This window comes from Nycticebus coucang, chromosome 14, assembly GCF_027406575.1.
Source record: "Nycticebus coucang isolate mNycCou1 chromosome 14, mNycCou1.pri, whole genome shotgun sequence".
NCBI classification, from domain to species: Eukaryota; Metazoa; Chordata; class Mammalia; order Primates; family Lorisidae; genus Nycticebus; species Nycticebus coucang.
The window spans coordinates 10,683,825-10,708,025 of NC_069793.1; the positions used below are offsets into that span (position 1 = coordinate 10,683,825).

General features: G+C 47.8%; 3 protein-coding genes across 5 annotated transcripts; 2 read left to right on the top strand and 1 right to left on the bottom strand.

The window, feature by feature from the left end:
* The first annotated feature begins 415 nt into the window (after positions 1-415).
* Positions 416-2,657, top strand: LRRN4CL (LRRN4 C-terminal like). Its single transcript, XM_053562299.1, has 2 exons — positions 416-697; positions 1,244-2,657. The coding sequence occupies exon 2, from the start codon at positions 1,249-1,251 to the stop codon at positions 1,948-1,950; it is 702 nt and encodes a 233-aa protein (XP_053418274.1). The 5' UTR covers positions 416-697; positions 1,244-1,248; the 3' UTR covers positions 1,951-2,657.
* Positions 2,658-7,296: 4,639 nt separating this feature from the next.
* On the top strand, positions 7,297-11,938 carry UBXN1 (UBX domain protein 1). 3 transcript variants are annotated; one of them, XM_053562290.1, is made up of 10 exons: positions 7,297-7,362; positions 7,449-7,536; positions 7,654-7,707; positions 7,795-7,901; positions 7,986-8,055; positions 8,297-8,488; positions 8,583-8,634; positions 9,181-9,297; positions 11,441-11,633; positions 11,801-11,938. In XM_053562290.1, the coding sequence occupies exons 2-10, from the start codon at positions 7,478-7,480 to the stop codon at positions 11,848-11,850; spliced, it is 894 nt and encodes a 297-aa protein (XP_053418265.1). In that variant the 5' UTR covers positions 7,297-7,362; positions 7,449-7,477; the 3' UTR covers positions 11,851-11,938. The 3 variants fall into 3 exon arrangements, with proteins under 3 accessions (XP_053418265.1, XP_053418266.1, XP_053418268.1); XM_053562291.1 differs by having other exon boundaries at positions 7,335-7,362; positions 7,449-7,569; XM_053562293.1 differs by lacking the exon at positions 7,297-7,362 and having other exon boundaries at positions 7,417-7,569.
* Positions 11,939-18,323: 6,385 nt separating this feature from the next.
* On the bottom strand, positions 18,324-18,988 carry LOC128565668 (ubiquinol-cytochrome-c reductase complex assembly factor 3). The gene is made up of 2 exons (XM_053562306.1): positions 18,798-18,988; positions 18,324-18,706 (listed from the first exon to the last, which is right to left on the bottom strand). Exons 1-2 carry the CDS (start codon positions 18,915-18,917, stop codon positions 18,557-18,559), a joined length of 270 nt encoding a protein of 89 aa, XP_053418281.1. The 5' UTR covers positions 18,918-18,988; the 3' UTR covers positions 18,324-18,556.
* Between the last annotated feature and the right edge of the window lie 5,213 nt (positions 18,989-24,201).

Genomic DNA, 24,201 nt, shown 5'->3' on the forward strand with positions numbered 1-24,201 from the left:
AAAAAAAAAAAAAGTTTGAGGACCTCTGGCCTAGGGAGTCCAAGGAGAGAGAAGCTGTTCTGGCCCATCTCAGGTTTCCTGCTCCATCCATGTGACTCTCATCTCCCTCAGTGCAGGGCGGGTCTGGAGAATTAGGATACATCATTCTGGCTCCCTCTGCACCCCACCCTTTCTCTGTCCATTGGGAGGCAGAAGACAGGAAATGACTGCCATTGATGTGGTATGATTTTTACTAAAAGCATTTTGTAGCTCAGGCCCATGTTGTTCACAGCTGTTTTCCTCCCTTATACCAGCCAGGTGGCGTGCTCTCCAATTTTCTCCTCCCCATAGCTTCACATGACTTTAGTGGTTAGATTCTCTACTCCTGGCTGCAGGCCACATTCCACTCCCCTTTCAGAACCCAGGCATCCTGGGCTCCAGCTGCAACCACCACATGTGGCTTTCCCTATCCCTGGCCTTGTGACTCAGGCGGCCCCCGAAGGAAGCAATCCTCTTTTTGGCAATCACCAGGAACGGGAGAGGAGGAGGGGGGCTAGGTGGTGACATCACAGTTGAAGGGTATAAAAACTTCAAGGCAAAATAGAATTGAAATTGAAGATACAACCTGACAGAGCAGCCTGCGATCCTGGGGCCCCTTCAGCCTCATCCCCACAGACGTCTGGCGGCAGATTCCCCCTATACCAAGGCCTACCTGCTGGTGAGGGGCTGCTGTGGGCTAAGAAAGAGGAAGCGGGGCACAGGTGGGGCCCAGGACTCCTTGGGCGGGATTTGCACAGATAGCAGGTGGGCAATCAGGGTTTTTATTTCACCCTCTGTTCTATCTCTTCTCCCTCAGTTCTCTCTCCTTTCTGGATATTTGCATGTGTTGCTGACTGATAATTGTTCTACTCCTATCTTTTCTCTGGGTGGCAGCTGGGAATTATTCTACCATTTTTCTCTGGTCCAAGTAAATCATTTCCTGTTTTCTACCCCTCCACTTTCTTTATTCTTTAACTTTTTCTAATACTCAACACATTGCTGGTCACATCTGTCTCTGTCATGTGTCAAATTATACTTTATTCTTTTTTGTCTGAAACAAAGACATAGCCTGGATTCTGAAGTTGGTTGACAAATGAGTCTTGTTCCCAACTGTTTTCTCTTCCCACATAGGTCTCTAGTTGTTTCCCTGTCCTCTGAGGTTTTGTCCAGGCAGGGCCTGGAAGGCTTGTGAGCTAACAAACAGCCTTTACTCCTTTCCTTCCAGACTCCATGCTGGCTTCTCCCTGCCTTCTGTGGCTCCTGGCCATGACCTTCTCCTTGGTTCCTAGAGCTCAGCCCTTGGCCCCTCAAGACTTTGAGGAAGAGGAGGAAGATGGCACAGCGTTGCCACCGGCTGTTCCCTGTGACTATGACCGCTGCAGACACCTGCAGGTGCCCTGCAAGGAGCTGCAGAGGGCTGGCCCAACTGCCTGCCTGTGTCCGGGGCTATCCAGCCCAGGTCAACCTCCCGAACCGCCACGCCTGGGAGAGGTGCATGTTGTGGCTCAGGAGGGTCTGGCCATTGTCCACTGGTGTGCCCCTTCCTCCCCGGTGCACCATTACTGGCTGCTGCTTAGGGAAGGCAATAGAGCGCCGCAAAAGGGTCCCCTGCTGAACGCTACCTTCCGAAGAACAGAGCTTAAAGGACTGAAGCCTGGAGGCTCTTACATTGTTTGCGTTGTGGCAGCTAATGAGGCTGGGGAAAGCCAGGTGCCCGGTTGGGAGGGCCCCGAGGGGGCAGACGTGTCTGCCTTTGGGCCTTGCCGCCGCCTATCCGTGCCGCCAACCCCCCTCACCCTGGTCCACACCGCTGTGGGGGTGGGCACTGCCCTGGCGCTGCTGAGCTGCTCCGCCCTGGTCTGGCACTTCTGCCTGCGGGAACGCTGGGGCTGTCCACGCAGTGCTCCCTCCAGAGCCGCAGGGGCACTCTGAAGGGGCCTGGAGGAACAGTCAAGTCCCACCTGGGGTGTTCAGCTCTTCCCTGCCAGAGGAGAGGGTGAGCGGGGGTCAGCGCCAGGACAGGCAGGACGGCAGGCAGGAGGCCAACTCCAGGCGCCTAAGGCACAGCCCAAACTTTACTCAGTTCTCTGGGTTGAGCACTTGGGTCCCAGACTTGTCTTGTTGTTCCCTGGCTGAGGTTTAAGAGAGAGTAGAGAGGGTCCCTCGATTTTTTCCTAAAGGGCTAGATAGTAAATAATTTCAGCTTTATGGGTTGGAGAGGATAACATCAAGGTACTTACATGACCATTTAACCATTTAAAAACCATTCCTTAGCTTTATGGGCCTTACAAATTAGGTCTGGGGCCTGTTAGCGGTAGTTAGCACACCCCAGTCATACACCCCCAAAAGGGCTTGTCACTGTGGATGGCTTGGGTGGAATTTTGAGAATAAGCTGCTGCAGGATGGGCCCTTGGGGCTGGAGACCTTTTGTTTAGTTACTGAGGGTAAGCCCACCCCAGTCCATTTCCACCTGTGTGCAAGGAAGGTGGAAAAGAAAGGGAAAGCCCAAATGCAGTCTGAGACAAATTTGTGTTCCTGCTAGTTAAAACAAAACATAAACAACCTCGGTACCAAGGAATTTCTCCCTTTTCACCCATTTGTTCATTGTATATCCACTGTAACAACATTAAAGGACATTTAAAGGGAAGCTATTTGCGTTTTTCATGATCCCTTTCAATTCCCAGTCCACATATCTATTTTTCAGAGTAGTATACATATTTTTGAATTTCATAATCCTTACTATTGCTGGTCTTACAACTTTGTTTAAATTATAAAAAGTAACACAAATGTCAAGTAATAATAGTACAAATGAGTTCTCAAGAGGTAATTGCTCTTAGCAAAGCAGATCTTTCTTTATATAATGCAAATATTTTCTTTTTTCATTCATTGTTCACTTATGGACTATGTCCCACATTAGCAAATCATAGCCCCCTTCATTATTTTAAAGGGTGCATAACCTTTCATGGGAGGATGCTCCTTAATTGACTGTATTTATTTATTTATTTTTGAGACAGAGTCTCACTATGTCACCCTCGGTAGAGTGCTATGGCATCACAGCTCACAGCAACCTCAAACTTCAAACTCTTGGGCTTAAGCAATTCTCTTGTCTCAGCCTCTCAAGTAGTTGGTACTACAGGCACCCGCCACAACACCTGGCTATTTTTTCTTTTTTTTTATTGTAGTTGTAATTGTTGTTTAGCAGGCCCAGGCTGGGCTCTAACCCACCAGCCCCGGTGTATGTGGCTGGCGCTGTAACCACTGAGCTATGGACATCAAGCCCTTAATTGACTTTAGTCATCACTCTTCCTTGGAACATTTGTCTCCATTGTTTTTCATAGGTCATCCTTATTTGTGTATCCTCACATGTTTGTGGATTTCTTTTATTATTTTTTTTTTTTTGTAGAGACAGAGTCTCTTTTTATGGCCCTCGGTAGAGTGCCGTGGCCTCACATAGCTCACAGCAACCTCCAACTCCTGGGCTTAAGCGATTCTCTTGCCTCAGCCTCCCAAGTAGCTGGGACTACAGGCACCTGCCACAACGCCCGGCTATTTTTTGGTTGCAGTTTGGCCGGGGCTGGGTTTGAACCCGCCACCCTCTGTATATGGGGTCGGCACCTTACCGACTGAGCCACAGGCGCCGCCCTGTTTGTGGATTTCTATAGGGTATTTACCTAGAAATAGGTTAAAGAGGTAGTACTATAAAATATAATCATTCTATTATTATTGGACCTCTAGAATAAATTTAGAATGCATTGGTTATCTAGAATGCACTTGTAATCATACTGCAGTGAGTATTTTGTGTGTTTTATTTAATTCCTGTATTTCTTCAGCATTCATTCATTTACAAATAATGAGAGGACTTACTATCTTATTATTAAAGACTTGGTTTGCAGGCATTCTTACTTAATCTTTACACAATCATTCCTAGAGATCATATCACTTTTTCACAGATGAAAGATTTGAGCTTCTAAATCAATGTGTTTCAACATCTTTAATCTCACAGCACATCTGAACCTACAGTTAAACTGTCGCGGCACACTTAAATTATGTTGATCAAAAAAACAACATTGTGGGCTTGGTGCCCATTGGTCACCAGCTAGGGCACCAGAAGCATACACCGAGGCTCGTGGGTTCAAACCCAGCCTGGGCCAGCTAAACAACGACAACTACAACCAAAAAATAGCCAGGCGTTGTGGCGGGCACCTATAGTCCCAGCTACTTGGGAGGCTGAGATAAGAGAATTGTTCGACCCCAAGAGTTTGAGGTTGCTGTGAGCTGTGACGCCACAGCACTCTGCTGAGGGTGACAAAGTGAGACTGTCTTAAAAAAAAAAAGAATCATATATAAGTCTCTAGTACATATATATTATATTATGTTATTAATTTATTTATTTATCTTGCAGTTTTGGCCTGGGTCGGGCTTGAACCCACCACCTCTGGTATATGGGGCCAATGCCCTACTCCTTGAGCCACAGGTACCACCCTATTATTTTATTTTTTAGAGACAGGGTCTCGCTCTCTGTTGCCCAGACTGCTTCAAACTTGAACTCTTTAACTCAAGTGATCCACCTCCCTTAGCCTCCCAAAGTTTTAGCACATTTATTATCAATATCAGTAACTGTTATCATTACCTCCTAATAAACATTTAAAGTGAACTTCACTTTCTTTTTTTTTTTCTTTTTATTTTTTTGCAGTTTTTGGCCAGGGCTGGGTTTGAACCCACCACCTCTGGTATATGGGGCCAGTGCCCTACTCCTTGAGCCACAGGCACTGCCCCATGAGCTTCACTTTCAAGGATCTAACAGCTGGGGTAGTGGTGGAGCGCTAAGTAATCAACCATGACTATAGAGCAGCTAGTTAAATCTTAATAGGGTAAATACTGGAGCTGGGAGGCAGAGAGGGGTAGTTGAAGCAGGCATTCCTAAGAAAGCAAACCTTGCTTCCTTTCGTCCAGAGACGCCATCTTCCAATAATTCACCAAAATGACAAACACAAAGGGAGAGAGGAGAGGCCCCCGATACATGTTCTTTAGGCCTTTTAGAAAACATGGAGTTGTGCCTTTGGTCACATAGATGCGAATCTACAAGAAAGGTGATATTGTAGACATCAAGGGAATGGGTACTGTTCAAAAAGGTATGCCACACAAATGTCACTATGGCAAAACTGGAAGAGTCTACAATGTTATCCAGCATGCTGTTGGCATTGTTGTAAACAAACAAGTTAAGGGCAAGATCCTTGCCAAGAGGATTAATGTTCGTATTGAGCACATTAAGCACTCTAAGAGCTGAGATAGCTTCCTGAAACGTGTGAAGGAAAATGATCAGGGTGGCGCCTGTGGCTTACTGAGTAGGGTGCCGGCCCCATATACTGAGGGTGGCAGGTTCAAACCCAGCCCCAGCTAAACTGCAACAAAAAAAATAGCCAGGCATTGTGGCGGGCACCTGTAGTCCCAGCTGCTTGGGAGGCTGAGGCAAGAGAATCGCGGAAGCCCAAGAGCTGGAGTTTGCTGTGAGTCCTGTGATGTCATGGCACTCTACCGAGGGCGGTAAAGTGACACTCTGTCTCTACAAAAAAAAAACAAAAGGAAAATGATCAGAATAAGAAGGAAGCCAAATAGAAAGGTACCTGGGTTCAACTGAAGCGCCAGCCTGTGCCACCCAGAGAAGCCCACTTTGTGAGAACTAACGGAAAGGAGCCTGAGCTCCTGGAACCCATTCCCTATGAATTCATGGCATAATAAGCATCTAACATAGCACACAGGAATACCAGTGCACCCATGTTTTTAGGTGCAAGAACCTATTTATTCCCCATGAGCTCATGGCATAATAGATGTACAGCATAGCACACAGGATAACCAATTGACCCCACTTAACAGTGATACAAGGTGCTGTAACCTATTTCCCATGAATTCAAAAGTCAATCAACGCTTAGTCACATTCAATGGCAAGGTGCCTCCCTGAGCTACTGGAACCTCTTCCCTACGAATTAATGGCATGGTAGATAAAAATAATAGCGTAAAAATGTTTCTTGTTCATTCACTAAAAGTGTGATTTTTTTCCCCCCAAAGAAGTATTAAAGCAAATTTTAATGTGTCCTTAAAAAAAAAAAAGAAAGCAAACCCTGAATTCTGAAAAACGACTATGAGTTAGTTAACCAAGCTAAGAGGCATGGCATCCCAGGCAGAGGGGCTGGTAGGTGCAAAGGCCAAGGGGGTGGGAGATTTAGGGACTGTTTTGTAGTATGGACAGGTTATCCTCAACAGGTGGGAGATGATGGGGGTAGCGCCTGTGGCTCAAGGAGTAGGGCACTCCCCATATATAGGAGGTGGCAGGTTCAAACCAGGCCCTGGCAAATAAAAAAAAAAAAAGGTGGGAGATGACACTGTGTAATGACTGTGTAATCATTTATGGTGTCTTGACAAGCACCTAAGATAGAGCTGTTATCACTTCTCTTGGGTGGGGGTGGGGTGGTCTAAGCAAAGAAAAAAAAGAAAGGGAGGGGCAGGAAGAAGTAAGACCACCAGCATTTAAGATTTGTCCTAGATGACTGGAGTGTCACGAAGGAGACGTTTTAAGCAGGGAGGTGAGGATAAGATCCGATACTGTGTTTTGCAAAGATCTCTTTGGCATTCAGACACGAGATGACTCAACTACCCCACACGAGTGGGTCAGAGAACATGCACTTTTTTTTTTTTTTTTTACATGCACACTTCTATAGATCCTGACAAACACTTCCAAGTAACTTTTCGACGGGTTGGAATGGCTATTGGGTCAAATTCCTTCTAATTTCCTCTTTTTTTTGTAGAGACAGAGTCTCACTTTATCGCCCTCGGTAGAGTGTAGTAGCATCACAGATCACAGCAACCTCCAACTCCTGGGCTTAGGTGACTCTCTTGCCTTAGCCTCCCGAGTAGCTGGGACTACATACGCCCACCACAACGCCCGGCTATCTTTTGTTGCAGTTTGGCAGGGGCCGAGGTTCGATCCCCTCACCCTCGGTATACGGGGCCGGCGCCCTACCCACTGAACCACAGGCGCCGACCCCTCCTAATAACTTCTAGGGAAGGTGAAGCAGTGTGGGCTGACCTCAGTCGGCCCACGGGTTTCAAAGTCGCACCATTTTCCTTCCCGTCGCCCTCCCGCCAGGCGTCCGGGCCTGCCAGGTAGGCGGTCCCTGTAGCAACCCGGGTCAAGCACACGATTCGGCGGTGGAGCTCGGCAGTTTTCTGGCTTTCTGCGGTACCCGTCCGCGTTCGCCCTCCCCCCACGTGACCCAAACAGATTCGGGCACTTCCGCTTCCTCTCGGCTTTCTTCTCGTCGGTGTCCCCGGCTAGTCCAGAGCCGGGTGAGTGAGCCAGCGCCCGGCCGGGAGCGTCGAGGGGCAGATTTGTCCCGCGCTGACCCTTCCCTCTCTCGTTCTTGCCACACCAGGTCCCCGCGAAAGCGGCGGTGGCGACGCCATGGCGGAGTTGACGGCTCTGGAGAGTCTTATAGAGATGGGCTTCCCCAGGGGACGCGCGTAAGGGAGTCCCTCTAGCCCCGGCCCGCGGAGGTGGGAGGCCGCGAACCTGGCCTTTGCTGCAGCCTGACAGTCACCATGGCTCGTTGGCGCTATTCACGGTGTTTCTGCCCCCAGGGAGAAGGCTCTGGCCCTCACAGGGAACCAGGGCATCGAGGCTGCGATGGACTGGTGAGCGCTCAGACCGGGTGGCAAAGTTTGGGCGACTGCTGGGAGAGGCAGTCTTAACGCTAACTTCCTGCCGACTTTTTCTGCCAGGTTGATGGAGCACGAAGACGACCCCGATGTGGACGAGCCTCTAGACACCCCCCTTGGACATATCTTGGGACGGGAACCCAGCTTCTCAGAGCAGGGTGGACCTGAAGGTCCTGATTAGGGGACGTGGTGTGATCATTATGGATGGCCCGAAGAGAATCTGAAGGGATAATGTACTGATTGTTTGTTTGTAGGACCTGGGTCTGCTGCTGGAGAAGGCAAACCCATTTTGAGTGAAGAGGAAAGACAAGAACAGACCAAGAGGTATAGTAAGGAACAGTCTCACATCTCTCAGGGTCACCTTCCACCCCTCGCCATTAAATAAGTCTAGTCAGAGAACTTTGATCTTTCCCATTTCCTCAGTTCTTTCCTTACATTTTCCTTTCCTTTTCTTTCTTTCATCTGTCTTGGGACACATGTTGCCTAATTTTGTTGAGTCCCTTGTTATAAGCTCACCTTCCTACCCACATCCATTTCTCTGAGCTCTTTCCTTTATGCAACACAGGATGTTGGAGCTGGTGGCCCAGAAGCAGCGAGAGCGGGAGGAAAGAGAGGCACGAGAGGCATTGGAACGGGAGCGGCAGCGCAGGAAACAGGGGCAAGAGTTGTCAGCTGCACGACAGCGGCTACAGGAAGATGAGATGCGCAGGGCTGCTGAGGAACGGAGGAGGGAAAAGGCTGAAGAGTTAGCAGCCAGGTCTGGGCAATGGGGATGCTAGAAAACAAATGAGAAAAAAATCAAGATTCGCTTTGTTGATGTCTTACCTGCTCTCTTTCTGTCTATATTCCAGACAGAGAGTTAGAGAAAAGATCGAAAGGGACAAGGCAGAGAGAGCCAAGAAGGTAGGTGACTAGGAAGACATTGGGGTAAATAGAGTAAGTGGGTTAGCAAATTCTTTTTTCTCCAAGTAGCTGAAACTACAGGCGCCTGCCACAACACCTGGCTATTTTTTGTTGCAGTTTGGCCTGGGCGGGGTTGCCACCCTTGGTATATTGGGCCGGCACCCTACCCACTGAGCCACAAGCGCCACACAGTAAATTCTTTTTTTTTTTTGTAGCGACAGAGTCTTTATCACCCACGGTAGAGTGCTATGGTGTCACACAGCTCACAGCAACCTCCAGCTCCTGGGCTTAGGCGATTCCCTTGCCTCAGCCTGCCAAGTAGCTGGGATTATTGGCGCCCAGCATAATGCCCGGCTATTTTTTTGTTGCAGTTTGACTGGGGCTGGGTTTGAACCCTCCACCCTCTGTATATGCAGCCGGCGCCCTGCCCACTGAGCCACAGGCGCTGCCCAGTAAATCCTTTTTTCTATCTTCAGAGAGAAAGCATGGACTCATCTGATTCTCCTGAGGGTGGATGCCTGATGTAGTATTTTCTTTGTCCTTTAGTATGGTGGTAGTGTGGGTTCTCAGCCATCTCCACCAGCATCAGAGCCAGGTCCTGTTCCCTCCTCTCCCAGCCAGGAGCCTCCCACCAAGAGGGAGTATGACCAGTGTCGCATACAGGTACTGATTGTGATTCCTGTCTTGCTTCTAGGACCCCTTTTGTAGCCCCTAAGTTGCCTAGCTCAGAGGTTTTTTCAATTTATGTTCCCTTTGCCAAATCTGTCCCTTCTTTGTAAATGACTTTTGAAATCCTACCTCCTCTACTCTTAGGAAAGATATCAAATTTCATCTGCCCCAGTCTTAATTTAAATCCATACCACCTCCTTACTCAGCAGTTATTCTTCTACTTGTTCTTCATGTTTTTATTTGGTTTATTACAAAGCTATTTGCCTGATGTGTTTATCCAGTTTTTGTATAATCTTGTCCGTATGTCCTTGTCTATCTTCAAGAATGTGAGGAAGCTGGAAGTTTTTCTCTTCAACCTTTAGTAAATAAGAGCATATGTTGTTCATTTTGGTGCTTTAATAGTAGTTGTGCTGGATCAACCTAAGAGGGTACAGCTTTAGCTCTCCTTTTTTGGGCACCTCAACTCTTTTCTTTTTTGTTTTTTTTGAGGCAGAGTTCTACCCTATGCCCTGAGCAGAGGGCAGTGGCGTTGGAGCTCACTGCAACCTCAGACTCCGGCTGTGGGCATCCTGCTGCCTCAGCCTCCGGGGCCGCTGGGATTACAGGTGCTTGCTTCTGCGCCTGGCTCGGTTTTTCCATTTTTTTCACGAGTTGGGGTCTCACTCTCGCTCAGACAAGCCTCAAACTCCTGAGCTCAAGCAATCCTCCCACTTCAGCCTCCCACAGTGCCTTTTCTTTTTTTTTTGAGACAGGCTCTGACTCTATCCCAGGAGGCTGGAGTGCAATGCCATGATCGTAATTTACTGCAGCCTCAAACTCCTGGGCTTAAGTGATCCTCCTGCCTTAGCCTTCCAAGGAGCTGAGACTACCCACCATGCCTGGCTAATGGTTTTTTGGTTGTTGTTGTTGTTTGATTTTTTTTTTTTTTGAGACAGAGCCCCAAGCCGTCACCCTGGGTAGAGTGCCTGGCATCACAGCTCACAGCAACCTCCAACTCCTGGGCTCAAGCAATTCTCCTGCCTCCACCTCCCAAGTAGCTGGGGCTACAGGCGCCTGCCACAACGCCCGCCTCTTTTTTGGTTGCGGACGTCATTGTTGTTTGGCGGCCCAGGCCAGATTCTAACCCACCAGCTCAGGTGTATGTGGCTGGCGCCTTAGCTGCTTGAGCCCCAGACGTCAAGCCTGTTGTTTGGTTTTTTTTTAGAGACAGTCTCATTTTGTTGCCCTTGGTAGAGTGCTGTGACATCACAGCTCACAGCAACCTCCAACTCCTGGGCTTAGGCAATTTTCTTGCCTCAGCCTCCCAAGTAGCTGGGATTACACATGCCCACCACAACGCCTGGCTATCTTTTCTTGCAGTTTGGCAGGGGCCGGGTTTGAACCCGCCACCCTTGTTATATGGGGCCAGCACCCTACTCCCTGAGCCACAGGCACTGCCTGTTTTTTTTTTTTTTTTTTGTAGAGACAGAGTCTCACTGTACCGCCCTCGGGTAGAGTGCCGTGGCGTCACACGGCTCACAGCAACCTCTAACTCTTGGGCTTATGCGATTCTCTTGCCTCAGCCTCCCGAGCAGCTGGGACTACAGGCGCCCACCACAACGCCTGGCTATTTTTTTTGTTGCAGTTTGGCCGGGCCTGGGTTTGAACCCGCCACCCTCGGCATATGGGACCGGCGCCCTACTCACTGAGCCACAAGTGCCACCCAGGCACTGCCTGTTTTTTTGAGACAGAATCTCAAGCTGTTGCCCTGGGTAGACTGCCATGGTGGCATAGCTCACAGCAACCTCCAACTCTTGGGCTCAAGCATTCCTCTTGCTTCAGTTTTTCTATTTTTACTAGAGATGGGGTCTTCCTTTTGCTCAGGTTAGTCTCAAACTCGTGAGCTCAAGCAATCCCACCTGCCTTGGCCTCCCAGAGTACTAGAATTATAGGCATGAGCCACTGTGCCCAGCCTAATATTTTCTTAATTTCTTGTAAAGATGAGATCTCTGTGTTCTCAGGCCGGTCTTGAACTCCTGGCCTCAAGTGATCCTCCTGCCTCAGTCTCTCAAAGTGCTAAGATCATAGGCATCAGTCACCACACCCAACCTTCCCTCAGTTTTGACACACAACACTGGATCTCTTACTCATCCTCTAGGTCAGGCTGCCAGATGGGACCTCATTGACCCAGACCTTTAGGGCCCGGGAACAGCTGGCAGCTGTGAGGCTCTATGTAGAGCTCCACCGTGGGGAAGAACCTGGAGGAGGCCAGGACCCTGTGCAGTTGCTTAGCGGCTTCCCCAGACGGGCCTTCTCAGAAGCTGATATGGAACGGCCTCTGCAGGAACTGGGTATGGCATATAAGAACAGAAATTAGGCTTGGGGGAAAGAGGGAGTGCCTAGGAAAAGGAGGAATGCAAAGAGAAGGGACTTGGTGGAGATGATGCAAGCCTAGGAATTTTGGGAGCAAAAAAGCAAGTGTCTTTATAGGTTCAAGCCTGTTGTCTTCCATTTTCAGGACTCGTGCCTTCTGCTGTCCTCATCGTGGCCAAGAAATGTCCCAGCTGAGGGGCCTTTTATCTTACCAACACTCTGACCTCTTCATCTTTGATAAAGCACTGACATCTCCTTCTAATAAATAGAATCTTTGAGTTCTATATATGCATCACTCCTTCCTGAATGGTTGAGAGGGACAAAACTGAGGCAGAGGAAGAAACTAAACTGAAGGCATTGGAGTAGACCTTCCTAATATTTAGTTTTTGATAAAGAGCCTTATTTCCAATCTCTGGGTCTGAATAGCTGCTAGAAGAGGTACTGGGAGCCAGGGAAGGACACTGGAGGACATCTTTTGCTTCTATGGGTAGGACTGTATAAGCTTAGGATCTTTACTAGTGGGTGGTGCTGGCCCCATACAAGATTGTTAGGTTCAAACCCAGCCCCGGCCAAACTGCAACAAAAAAATAGCCGGGCACTGTGCCAGTCGCCTGTAGCTCCAGCTACTTGGGAGGCTGAGGCATGAGAATTGTCTAAGCCCAGAAGTCGGAGGTTGCTATGAGTTGTGACACCATAGCACTCTACCGAGGGCGATAAAATCAGACTGCCTCTTAAAAAAAAAAAAAGATCTTTACCAGCTGTGTGCCTTGAGTTTTTTTCTTTTTCTTTTTTTTTTTTTGTGGGAGACAAGTCTCACTCTGTTTACCAGGGCTGTTTTGCAGTGGTGTCAACAAAGCTCACTGCAATCTCCAGCTCTGGGCTCAAATGATCCTCCTGCCTCAGTCTCCTGAGAAGCTGAGACTATAAGCCTGCACCACTATACCTGGCTAATTTTTTTCTATTTTTGGTAGATAGGGAGTTTTGCTCTTGCTTAGGCTGGTCTTAAACTCCTGACGTCAAGCAATAATCCTCCTTGCCTTCTTTAAGCTTAGTTTCTTCTTCAATAGTATAAGGATGAGGGCGGCGCCTGTGGCTCAGTGGGTAGGGCGCTGGCCCCATTTACGGAGGGCGGTGGGTTCAAACCCGGCCCTGGCCAGACTGCAACAAAAAATAGCCGGGCATGGGCAGCACCTGTGGCTCAAAGGAGTAGGGCACCAGCTCCATATGCCAGAGGCAGCAGGTTCAAACACAGCCCCGACGAAAGAAAAAAAAAAATAGGCGTGTGGCGGGCGCCTATAGTCCCAGCTACTCCGGAGGCTGAGGCAAGAGAATTGCCTAAGCCCAGGAGTTGGAGATTGCTGTGAGCTGTGACGCCATGGCACTCTACTGAGGGGGATAAAGACTGTCTCAACAACAAAAAAATAGTATAGAGATGATGGTATCTGTTTCTTTTTGTTTTTTTGCAGTTTGGGCCAGGGCTGGATTTGAACCCACCAACTCTAGCATATGGGGCCAGCACTCCACTCCTTTGAGCCACAGGCACTGCTCATAGTGTCTTTTTTTTTTTTGCAGTTTTTGGCCAGGGCTGGGTTTGAACCTGCCACCTCCAGCATATGGGGCCTGTGCCCTACTCCTTTGAGCCACAGGCGCCACCCCATAGTGTCTGTTTCTTACAGTTGTATAAGGCTGAAACATAATTTGCTGGCTAATTAGTCCTCAATAAACATCAACTAAAAGGGTAATTTTTTCTTTTCTTTTTTTTTTTTTGAGATAGAGCCTCAAGCTTTTGCCCTGGGTAGAGTACTGTGGCATCACAGCTCACAGCAACCTCCAACTCCTGGGCTCAAGCGATTCTCCTGCCTCAGCCTTCCAAGTAGTTGGAACTACAGGCGCTTGCCACAACTGCCCAGCTACCTTTTGGTTGCAGCTGTCGTTGTTTGGTGGGCCTGGGCTGGATTAGAACCCACCAGCTCAGGTGTATGTGGCTGGCACCTTAGCCACTTGAATCAGAGGCACCGAGCCTAAAAGGGTAATTTTTTTTTTTTTAGAGACAGTCTCACTTTGTTGCCCTTGGTAGAGTGCTGTGTCGTCACAGCTCACAGCAACCTCCAGCTCTTGGGCTTAGATGATTCTCTTGCCTCATCCTCCTGAGTAGCTATTTCTTTTGTTGTTGCAGTTTGGCCAGGGCCGGGTTCAAACCTGCCACCCTTGGTATATGGGGCCGCCACCCTACTCACTGACAGAGGTGCTGCCCCGGGTAATTTTTTCATGGGACCATCCACAGCATTGAGAGGAGCATTAGGGTGCATCTGCACTTTGCAACTACATCTCTTTTGCTCTATTGAGGAAGTCACAACCACACTGTGGTGCTTCCTAGTAACACTAAAAAGTACTGAGTACTTAATTGTAGCACACACAATCGTAAGTGCTTTATACGCATCAAGTAAAGAAATGAAGGCAGTCTTATCTAGGTGTAGGTACAGTTCTCCCACTTTACAGATCAGGACACCAAAGCACTTGATCTTTGCCCAAGCTGACATAGGTAGTGAGTAGTAGACACACCTGGGAACCCTAACTCCAGGGCTCCAGTTTTGAACTACTGAGCTTCTCCATCAAGGAGAAGGTATCAAGGATCAAGATAGCGCCTTTTCTTTTTTTGCACTTTTTTTGGCCAGGGCCAAGTTTGAACCACCCCCCACCCCCGCTGTATATGGGGCCAGCGCCACCCAGGTCCTTGTTTTTTTTTTTTGGAGACAGACTCTTACTTTGTCACCCTCAGTAGAGTGGCAGGTCGTCGTAGCTCACAGCAAACTCAAACTCTTGGGCTCTAGCAATTCTCTTGCCTCAGCTTCCCAAGTACCTGGGACAATAGGCACCCGCCATAACCCCCAGCTATTTTTAGAGATGAGGTTCCACTCTGCCTCAGGCTGATCTGGAACCTGTGAGCTCAGGCAATCCTCCTGCCCCAGCCTCCCAGAATGGTAGGATTACAAGTGTGAGCCACTGCGCCATGTGTAAGATAGCTCCTCTTTTTTTTTTTTGGCCAGGGCTGGATTTGAACCCGCCACCTCCATCCAGCACATGGGACCGGTGCCCTTCCCCTTTGAGCCACAGGCGCCGCCTAGATAGCTCCTCTTTTTTTTTTTTGTAGAGACAGAGTCTCACTTTATGGCCCTTGGTAGAGTGCAGTGGCATCACACAGCTCACAGCAACCTCCAGCTCCTGGGCTTAAGCGATTCTCTTGCCTCAGCCTCCCAAGTAGCTGGGACTACAGGCGCCCGCCACAGCACCCGGCTATTTTTTGTTGTTGCAGTTTGGCCGGGGCTGGGTTTGAACCCTCCACCTTGGCATATGGGGCCAGCGCCCTACTCACTGAGCCACAGGCGCCGCCCTAGATAGCTCCTCTTGATCACCCCACCTAAGCATTGTCAAACAGCTTGTGACTTTCCTCTCATTCTTGGACTAGGGAAGAGGCCACAGTTAAACTGTAAAGATCACACACTAACAAACGTGTTCAGCTTGCAAGTCCACCATCCAGCAGCTGAAAACTACCAACGCTATTGTAACAAAGTTTTATTTATAAAGAGGCTTGCACCAGTAGCTCAGTGGTTAGGGTGCCAGCCACATAGGGGCTGGCACCCAGCCTGGGTCTGCTAAACAATGACAACTACAACAACAAAAAAAGCCATTGTGGGCCAGGCATGGTGGCTCACACCTGTAGTCCCAGTGCTGTGGGAGGCCGAGGCGAGTGGATTGTCTGAGCTCAGAGGTTCAAGACCAGTATGAGCAGCAGTGAGCCAGAGTAAGACCCCGTCTCTACTAACAACATCAAAAACAGCCAGCACCGCCAGAGGAAAAAGAAAATCAACAAAAAAGGAGTACTTCAAATAAAGAATGAACAAGCAAACTGAAATTAAAAATAAATAAATAAATAAAAAACTTCCAACTCCTGGGCTTAAGCAATTCTCTTGCCTCAGCCTCCCAGGTAGCTGGGACTACAGGCACCCGCCACAACACTTGGCTATTTTTTGGTTGGAGTTGTTTGGCAGGCTCGGGCTGGATTTGAACCCGCCAGCTTTTGTGTATGTGGCTAGTGCCTTAGCCGCTTGAGCTACAGGGACCAAGCCTACTATTATTTTTTTTTTTTTAACAGTTTATTTATTTAGAGACAGAGTCTCACTCCATTGCCTTCTGTAGAATACTGTGATGTCACAGCTCACAGCAACCTCCAACTTCTGGGCTTAGGCTATTGTCTTGCCTCAGCCTCCAGAGTAGCTGGGACTACAGGCACCCAACACAACGCCGGCTTTTTGTGGCAGTTTGGCTGGGGCCGGGTTCGAACCTACCACCCTTTGTACATGGGGCCAGTGCCCTACCCATGGAGCCACAGGTACTGCCCCTGACTTTACTATTTTACTTTGTTTTTTTGTAGAGAGAGTCTCACTTTATTGCCCTTAGTAGAGTTCTGTGGCGTCACAGCTCACAGCAACCTCCAGCTCTTGGACTTAGGGATTCTCTTGCCTCAGCCTCCCAAGTAGCTGGGACTACAGGTGCCCGCCACAACGCCCGGCTATTTTTTGTTGCAGTTTGGCCAGGGCCAGGTTTGAACCTGCCACCCATGATATTTGGGGCTGGCGCCCGGGCGCTACCCTTAGGGCGATTCGCTTGATCAGCCTCCCGAGTAGCTGGTGCCTGCCACAAGCCCGGCTATTTTTTTGTTATAGTTTGGCCGGGGCTGGGTTTGAACCCTCCACCCTCCGTATATGGGGCCGGCGCCCTACCCACTGAGCCACAGGCACCGTCCGTGACTTTATTTTTTGTTTGTTTGTTTTTTGAGAGAGAGCCTCAAGCTGTTGCCCTGGCTAGAGTACTGTGGCATCACTGCTCACAGCTACCTCCAACTCCTGAGCTTAAGCAGGATCTTCAGGGCCAAGGAACAGCTGGCAGCAGGATGGCAGGAGGATCATTTGAGCCCAGAGCTGGAGATTGCAGTGAGCTATGATGACGCCCTGCAAAACAGCTCTGGTAACAGAGTGAGACTCTGTCCCCCATAAAAAAAAAAGAAAGAAAAAAACTCGAGGCACATAGCTAGTAAAGATCTTTTTTTTAAGAGACAGTCTCACTTTATTGCCCTTGGTAGAGTGCTGTGCTGTCACAACTCACAGCAACCTCCAACTCCTGGGCTTAGGCGATTCTCTTGCCTCAGCCTCCCAAGTAGCTGGACCTACAGCTGCGTCTGCCACAGTGCCCGTCTATTTTTTGGTTGTAGTTGTCATTGTTGTTTGGCAGGCCTGGGCTGGATTCAAACCTGCCAGCTCTGGTGTATGTGGCTGGCAACTTAGCCGCTTCGGGGGCCGAGCCCAACTTTATTTTTTGTAAGAGCAACCTTTTTTAGTTGCAATGTTTCCTGAGAACCACAGGATATAAAATAAAAGGGGAGTGACTTGGTTGATTTGGCTGTGACCCCACTTTTTCTCATCCCCTCAAGTGGTCTGGATTCAGAGAATGGAAACCACTTTACATTTATAAGTTTATCTTTTTTTTCTCTTCCTTTTTTTTCCTTTGCAGTTTTTGGCAGGGGCTGGGCCTGAACCCACCACCTCCAGCATATGGGGCCAGTGCCCCACTCCTTTGAGCCACAGGTGCTGCCCTCTAAGTTAATCTTTTTAACAACAATTCTCAAGACAGTTAAGACGTTTCATAGAATAGGGCTGAGGTTTTGTAACGTGCAGGAGTTGAACTAAGATCTGACTCAAAGCAAGCTCCTTTGGCCACTCCTACTAAGTCAGGCTCTAAGCTTGTTTAACCAGAGCCACAGAAAGCATTACAGCCTATGCTAAGTATTTGATACCCCTCTCCAACCTTGCTCAAAGGACAAGCCCCCCAAGTGTCCTTGTTACAGGCATCCACTGCTACAAGACTGTGCAGGATAGTTCTGATTTCAAGAATATTTTTCTTGGGCGTGGCACACGTAGCACAGTGGTTACGGCAACAGCCAGATTACACCTAGGGTGGCGGGTTCAAACCTGGCCTGGGCCTGCTAAACAATGACAACTGTAACAAAAAGTAGCCAGGCGTTGTGTTGGGCGTCTGTAGTCCCAATTACTTGGGAAGCTGAGTAAAGAGAATTACTTAAGCCCAAGAGTTTGAAGTAGCTGTGATCTGTAACACCACAGCACTCCACTGAGGGCGACATAGTGAGACTGTCTCAAAAGAATAAAATAGAATGAATATTTTTCTTGGTTATCCCCAGAAGTACACTCAAATTTAGACCATGTGATCTGTTTTGAAAATGTAGCTTCATCCTCTCCAGAGGGATGGGACCGGCAGTAGCCACAGACTCCGTGCCATTTGGGTGTCTAAGCATTGGTAGGCATAAGAATGCAGAGCTCGGGCGGCGCCTGTGGCTCAGTCGGTAAGGTGCCGGCCCCATATACCGAGGGTGGCGAGTTCAAGCCCGGCCCCGGCTGAACTGCAACCAAAAAATAGCTGGGCGTTGTGGCGGGCGCCTGTAGTCCCAGCTACTCGGGAGGCTGAGGCAAGAGAATCGCTTGGGCCAAGGAGTTGGAGGTTGCTGTGAGCTGTGTGATGCATGGCACTCTACCGAGGGCCATAGAGTGAGACTCTGTCTCTACAAAAAAAAAAAAAAAAGAATGCAGAGCCCACTCTGTGGATGAAGGAACATAATTTATTGGTTCCTTCAATTCTGCACAGCCGACCCCAGTCTCGCCCCCGGCCCGTGACGCGGAGGGTTTGGGAGAATGTGGTCACCGGGCGGCAGGTCCCTGGGCCCCGCAGAGTGCTGAGCACGACATCCCGGGTCCGGACCCCTGAAGACAGGGCCACCTGGGTCAAGTGCGCACGAGCTAAGGTTCCAGCGCCCACGGCGGCAAGTCCGGTCTCACGCTGACCTCCGGCCTCCGCCAACTCTCCAGTCCTTCCTCCAGGCCACGTTTTCCTGCGTGGCCGCTGCCTCCTGCAGACTAGCTAGCACTAACTCCTGGGTCCTGACCGCCTCGTCCCTGTGCTGCGGGTTCTGCTCCGGCATCTCCTGAGGTCGGCAAGGGAGATTCGCAGTCTGAGCCCCCAGCCCGGGGTTCTCCGCCCGCCTACTCCACCTTCCGTTTCCCAGATGCTACTACCTTCAGCATCTCCTTCTTCTGCAGCTCTCCCGGAGTCACCAGAGCAAAGAGCGCGGAGCCCACGCCAGCCCCCGCACCCAATAAAGCTACCACGACCAGCGTCTTCCGCACGGATCCCATGGCCCGGTGCAACTCGCGAGACGCCCCCTGCAGTCTTCCGCAGGCTAAATAGGCAGCCACAGATGTCTTCCGCCCCCTGTGCAGGATAGAGCGGTCCAGAGCGGGAACCATAGAGAAGCGGTCGGGCTAGAGGGGGCCTGATGGGCGAATCGCTTAGGATCCTGAACGCACGGATTCTAATAGGTTTTACCCCCAGGAGTTTGAGCGTGTCAAAAAAAGACTTTAGCGCGGGGGCACTTTTTGGTCAGATCCGGAGTGGGACTGCTAGGAGGATACTTACGTGTCTTCATGGTTGCTGTGGGTATTACAACTTTCCAGTTTTCAGCCTTCGGAAATTTCCCAGTCTGTAGAGGACTAAGCTGTGCCCTGCGATTGCCTAAACCAGCGCCCTACCCCTTTGAGCCACAGGTGCCGCCCTAAACTGAATGTTTTGAACACAGCACATACTAGTCTTCCAGATACTTACATCAGTCTGACCCCTTTGTACCTTCAACTCTGGAAAAAAACTCAAAGCCAAGGGATAGATGCGGAATATAACCCGTTGCCCCCTTTCCTGCCTCACCTGCCCAAGTAGTTGGGTCTGCAGAAACACGGCACCATGCTCAACTAATTAAAAGGTTGGGTTCCTTTTCTTTCTTTCTTTCATTTTTTTGTTGTTTTTTTTTGTTTGTTTCAGACAGTCTCTGTCGCCCTCCATAGAGTGCTGTAGCGTCACAGCTCACAGCAAACTCTTGGGCTTAAGTAATTCACTTGCCTCAGTCTCCTAAGTAGCTGGGACTATAGGCGCCCAACACAGTGCTATGTTTTATTGTATTGTCATTGTTGTTTAGCTGGCCCAAGCCGGATTCGAACCCGCCAGCCTTGGTGTATGTGGATGGCGCTATAACCACTGTGCAATGGACACTGAACCAAAGTTGGGTTTTTTTTGTTTGTTTGTTTTGGTTTTGTTTTTTTTTTTTTAAGAGACTGGTCTTGGCATATTGCCAACTCTTTTTTTCCTCTTTTTGTTTTTTTTATCGTTAAATCATAGCTGTGTACATTAGTGCAATCAAGGGGTACAATGTGCTGGTTTCATATATAATCTGAAACATTCTCATCAAACTGTTCAATGTAGCCTTAGTGCCATTTTCTTAGTTATTGAATGTAGACATTTGCATTTTGCATTTGGTAAGTTTCGCCTGTACCCATTCCAAGATGCACCGTAGGTGTGACCCCACCCATTACTCTCCCTCCCCCCTAACCTCCTCTCTTCCTTCCCCTTCCTTGGCCCTTTCCCCATAGTCTTGTGCTAGTTGGGTTATAGCCTTCATGTGAAAGCTATAATTTAGCTTCATAGTAGAGCTGAGTACATTGGATACTTTTTCTTCCATTCCTGAGATACTTTGCTAAGAAGAATATGTTCCAGCTCCATCCATGTAAACATGAAAGAGGTAAAGTCTCCATCTTTCTTTAAGACTGCATAATATTCCATGGTATACATGTACCAAAATTTGCTAGTCCATTCGTGGGTGGATGGGCCCTTGGGCTTCTTCCATGACTTAGCAGTTATGAATTGGGCTGCAATAAACATTCTGGTACAGATGTCTTTGTTATATTGTGATTTTTGGTCTTCTGGGTATAAACCTAGTAAAGGAATTACAGGATCAAATGGCAGGTCTATTTTTAGGTCTCTAAGTATTCTCCAAACATCCTTCCAGAAGGAACGTATTAGTGTGCATTCCCACAAGCAGTGTAGAAGTGTGCCCTTTTCTCCACATCCACGCCAACATCTTTGGCTTTGGGATTTTGTTATGTGGGCTACTCTTACTGGGGATAGGTGATATCTCAAAGTAGTTTTGATTTGCATTTCTCTGACGATTAAGGATGATGAGCTTTTTTTCATGTGTTTGTAGATCGTGAGTCTGTCTTTTTTTTTTTTTTTGTAGAGACAGAGTCTCACTTTATGGCCCTCAGTAGAGTGCCGTGACCTCACACAGCTCACAGCAACCTCCAACTCCTGGGCTTAAGCGATTCTCTTGCCTCAGCCTCCCGAGTAGCTGGGACTACAGGCGCCCGCCACAACGCCCGGCTATTTTTTTGTTGCAGTTTGGCCGGGGCCGGGTTTGAACCCGCCACCCTCAGTATATGGGGCCAGCGCCTTACCGACTGAGCCACAGGCGCCACCCGTGAGTCTGTCTTCTTTAGAGAAGTTTCTCTTCAAGTCCCTTGCCCACCATGAGATGGGATCACATGTTCCTTTCTTGCTAATACGTTTGAGTTCTCTGCGGATTCTGGTTATTAGACCTTTATTGGAGGTATAACCTGCAAATATTTTCTCCCATTCTGAAGGCTGTCTGCTTGCTTTACTTACGATGTTCTTGGCTGTGCAGAAACTTTTAGTTTGATCAGGTCCCAGCAGTGTATTTTTGATACTACTTCAATTGCCTGGGGAGTCCTCCTCATAAAATATTCACCCAGGCCGATTCTTTCAAGAGTTTTCCCTGCACTTTCTTCAAGTATTTTTATAGTTTCATGTCTTAAGTTTAAATCTTTTATCCAGTGAGAGTCTATCTTAATTAATGGTGAAAGGTGTGGGTCCAGTTTCAATCTTCTACCGGTTGCCAGCCAGTTCACCCAGCACCATTTGTTAAATAAGGAATCTTTTCCCCACTGAATTTTCTTTTTTTTGTAGAGACAGAGTTTTACTTTATTGCCCTCGGTAGAAGGCCGTGGCGTGACACAGCTCACAGCAACTTCCAACTCCTGGGCTTAGGTGATTCTCCTGCCTCAGCCTCCCAAGTAGCTGGGACTACAGGCGCCAGCCACAACGCCCGGCTATTTTTTTTGTTGCAGTTTGGCCAGGGCTGGGTTTGAACCTGCCACCCTCGGTATATGGGGCCAGCGCCCTGCTCACTGAGCCACAGGCGCCACCCACCTCTGAATGTTTTTAATTGGCTTGTCAAAGATCAAATAACGGGAAGTAGCTGGATTCATCTCTTGGTTGTCTATTCTGTTCCAGACATCTACTTCTCTGTTTTTGTGCCAGTACCATGCTGTTTTGATCACTATTGATTTATAGTAGTCTCAGGTCTGGTAGCGTGGTTCCTCCAGCTTTGTTTTTATTGCTGAGTAATGTTTTGGCTATTCGAGGTTTTTTCTGAGTCCATATAAAACGAAGTATTATTTTTTCAAGATCTTTAAAATATGACGATGGAGCTTTAATAGGAATTGCATTAAAATTATATATTGCTTTGGGTAGTATAGACATTTTAACAATGTTGATTCTTCCCAGCCATGAGCATGGTATGCTTTTCCATTTGTTCTCTCTTTAGCTATTTCTTTTCTTAAAGTTTCATAGTTCTCTTTGTAGAGATCTTTCTTTCTTTTTTTTTTTTTTTTTTTGTGGAGACAGAGTCTCACTTTATCGCCCTCAGTAGAGTGCCATGGCATCACACAGCTCACAGCAACCTCCAACTCCTGGGCTTAAGCGATTCTCTTGCCTCAGCCTCCCAAGTAGCTGGGACTACAGGCGCCCGCCACAATGCCCAGCTATTTTTTGGTTGCAGTCAGCCGGGGCTGGGTTTGAACCCGCCAACCTTGGTATATGGGGCCGGCGCCTTACCGACTGAGCCACAGGCGCCGCCCTGTAGAGATCTTTCACGTCCTTTGTTAGGTATACTCCCAAATATTTCATCTTCTTTGGCACTACTGTGAAAGGAATAGAGTCCTTGACTGTTTTTTTCAGGTTGGTTATTCTTGGTATATATAAAGGCTACAGATTTATGGGTATTGATTTTGTAGCCTGAGACATTGCTGTCTTGATCACTTCTAAAAGTTTTGTAGTAGAATCCCTAGTGTTTTCCAGATATACGATCATATCATCTGCGAAGAGTGAAAGTTTGATCTCTTCTGACCCTATGTGGATACCCTTGATCGCCTTTTCTTCCCTAATTGCAATGCCTAAAACTTCCATTACAATGTTAAAGAGCAATGGAGATAATGGGCAACCTTGCCTGGTTCCTGATCTAAGTGGAAATGATTTCAATTTAACTCCATTCAATACGATGTTGGTTGTAGATGGCCTCTATTAGTTTAAGAAATGTCCATTCTTTTTTTGTGTGTGTGATTTTTGGCCGGGGCTGGGTTTGAACCCACCACCTCCGGCATATGGGACCGGCACCCTACTCCTTGAGCCACAGGTGCCGCCCAGAAATGTCCCTTCTTAAGTGTTCTGATCATGAAGGGATGCTGGATATTATCAGAAGCTTTTTCTGCATCAATTGAAAGAATCATATGGTTCTTATTTTTTAGTTTGTTTATGTGCTGAATTGCATTTATAGATTTACATATATTGAACAAGCCTTGAGACCCTGGGATAAATCCCACTTGGTCGTGGTGTATAATTTTTTTGATGTGTTGTTGGATTCTGTTTGTTAGGATCTTATTGGGTATTTTTTTTTTTATTTATTTTGGCCGGGGCTAGGTTTGAACCCGCCACCTCCGGCATATGGGACCGGCGTCCTACTCCTTGAGCCACAGGTGCCGCCCAGGATCTTATTGAGTATTTTAGCATCAATATTCATTAGTGATATTGGTCTATAATTTTCTTTTCTTATTGAGTCTTTCCCTGGTTTGGGGATCAAGGTGATGTTTGCTTCATAGAATGTGTTGGGTAATATTCCTTCTTTTTCTGTATTTTGGAAGAGGTTTAGTAATATAGGTACTAGTTCTTCATTAAAGGTTTGGTAGAATTCTGACATTAAGCCATCTGGTCCTGGGCTTTTCTTTTTAGGGACATTTTGTATAGTTGATGCTATTTCAGAACTTGATATAGGCCTGTTCAACATTTCCACTTCATTCTGGCTAAGTCTTGGTAGGTGGCGTACTTTCAGGTATTGATCGATTTCTTTCAGATTTTCATATTTGTGAGAGTAGAGTTTCTTGTAGTATTCGTTAAGGATTTTTTGAATTTCTGAGGGGTCTGTTGTTATTTCATCATTACCATTTCTGATTGATGAAATTAGAGATTTTACTCTTTTTTTCCTGGTTAGGTTGGCCAAAGGTTTATCTATTTTATTGATTTTTTCAAATAACCAACTTTTGGATTTATTGATCTGTTGTATAGTATAATTCTTTTGTTTTCAATTTCATTTAATTCTGCTCTGATTTTGGTTATTTCTTTTCTTCTGCTGGGTTTGAGGTTTGAGGGTTCTTCCTTTTCCAGTTGCTTGAGATGTCCCATTAAGTTATTGACTTCCTCTCTTTCTGTTTTCTTGAGGAAGGCTTGCAGTGCTATAAATTTCCC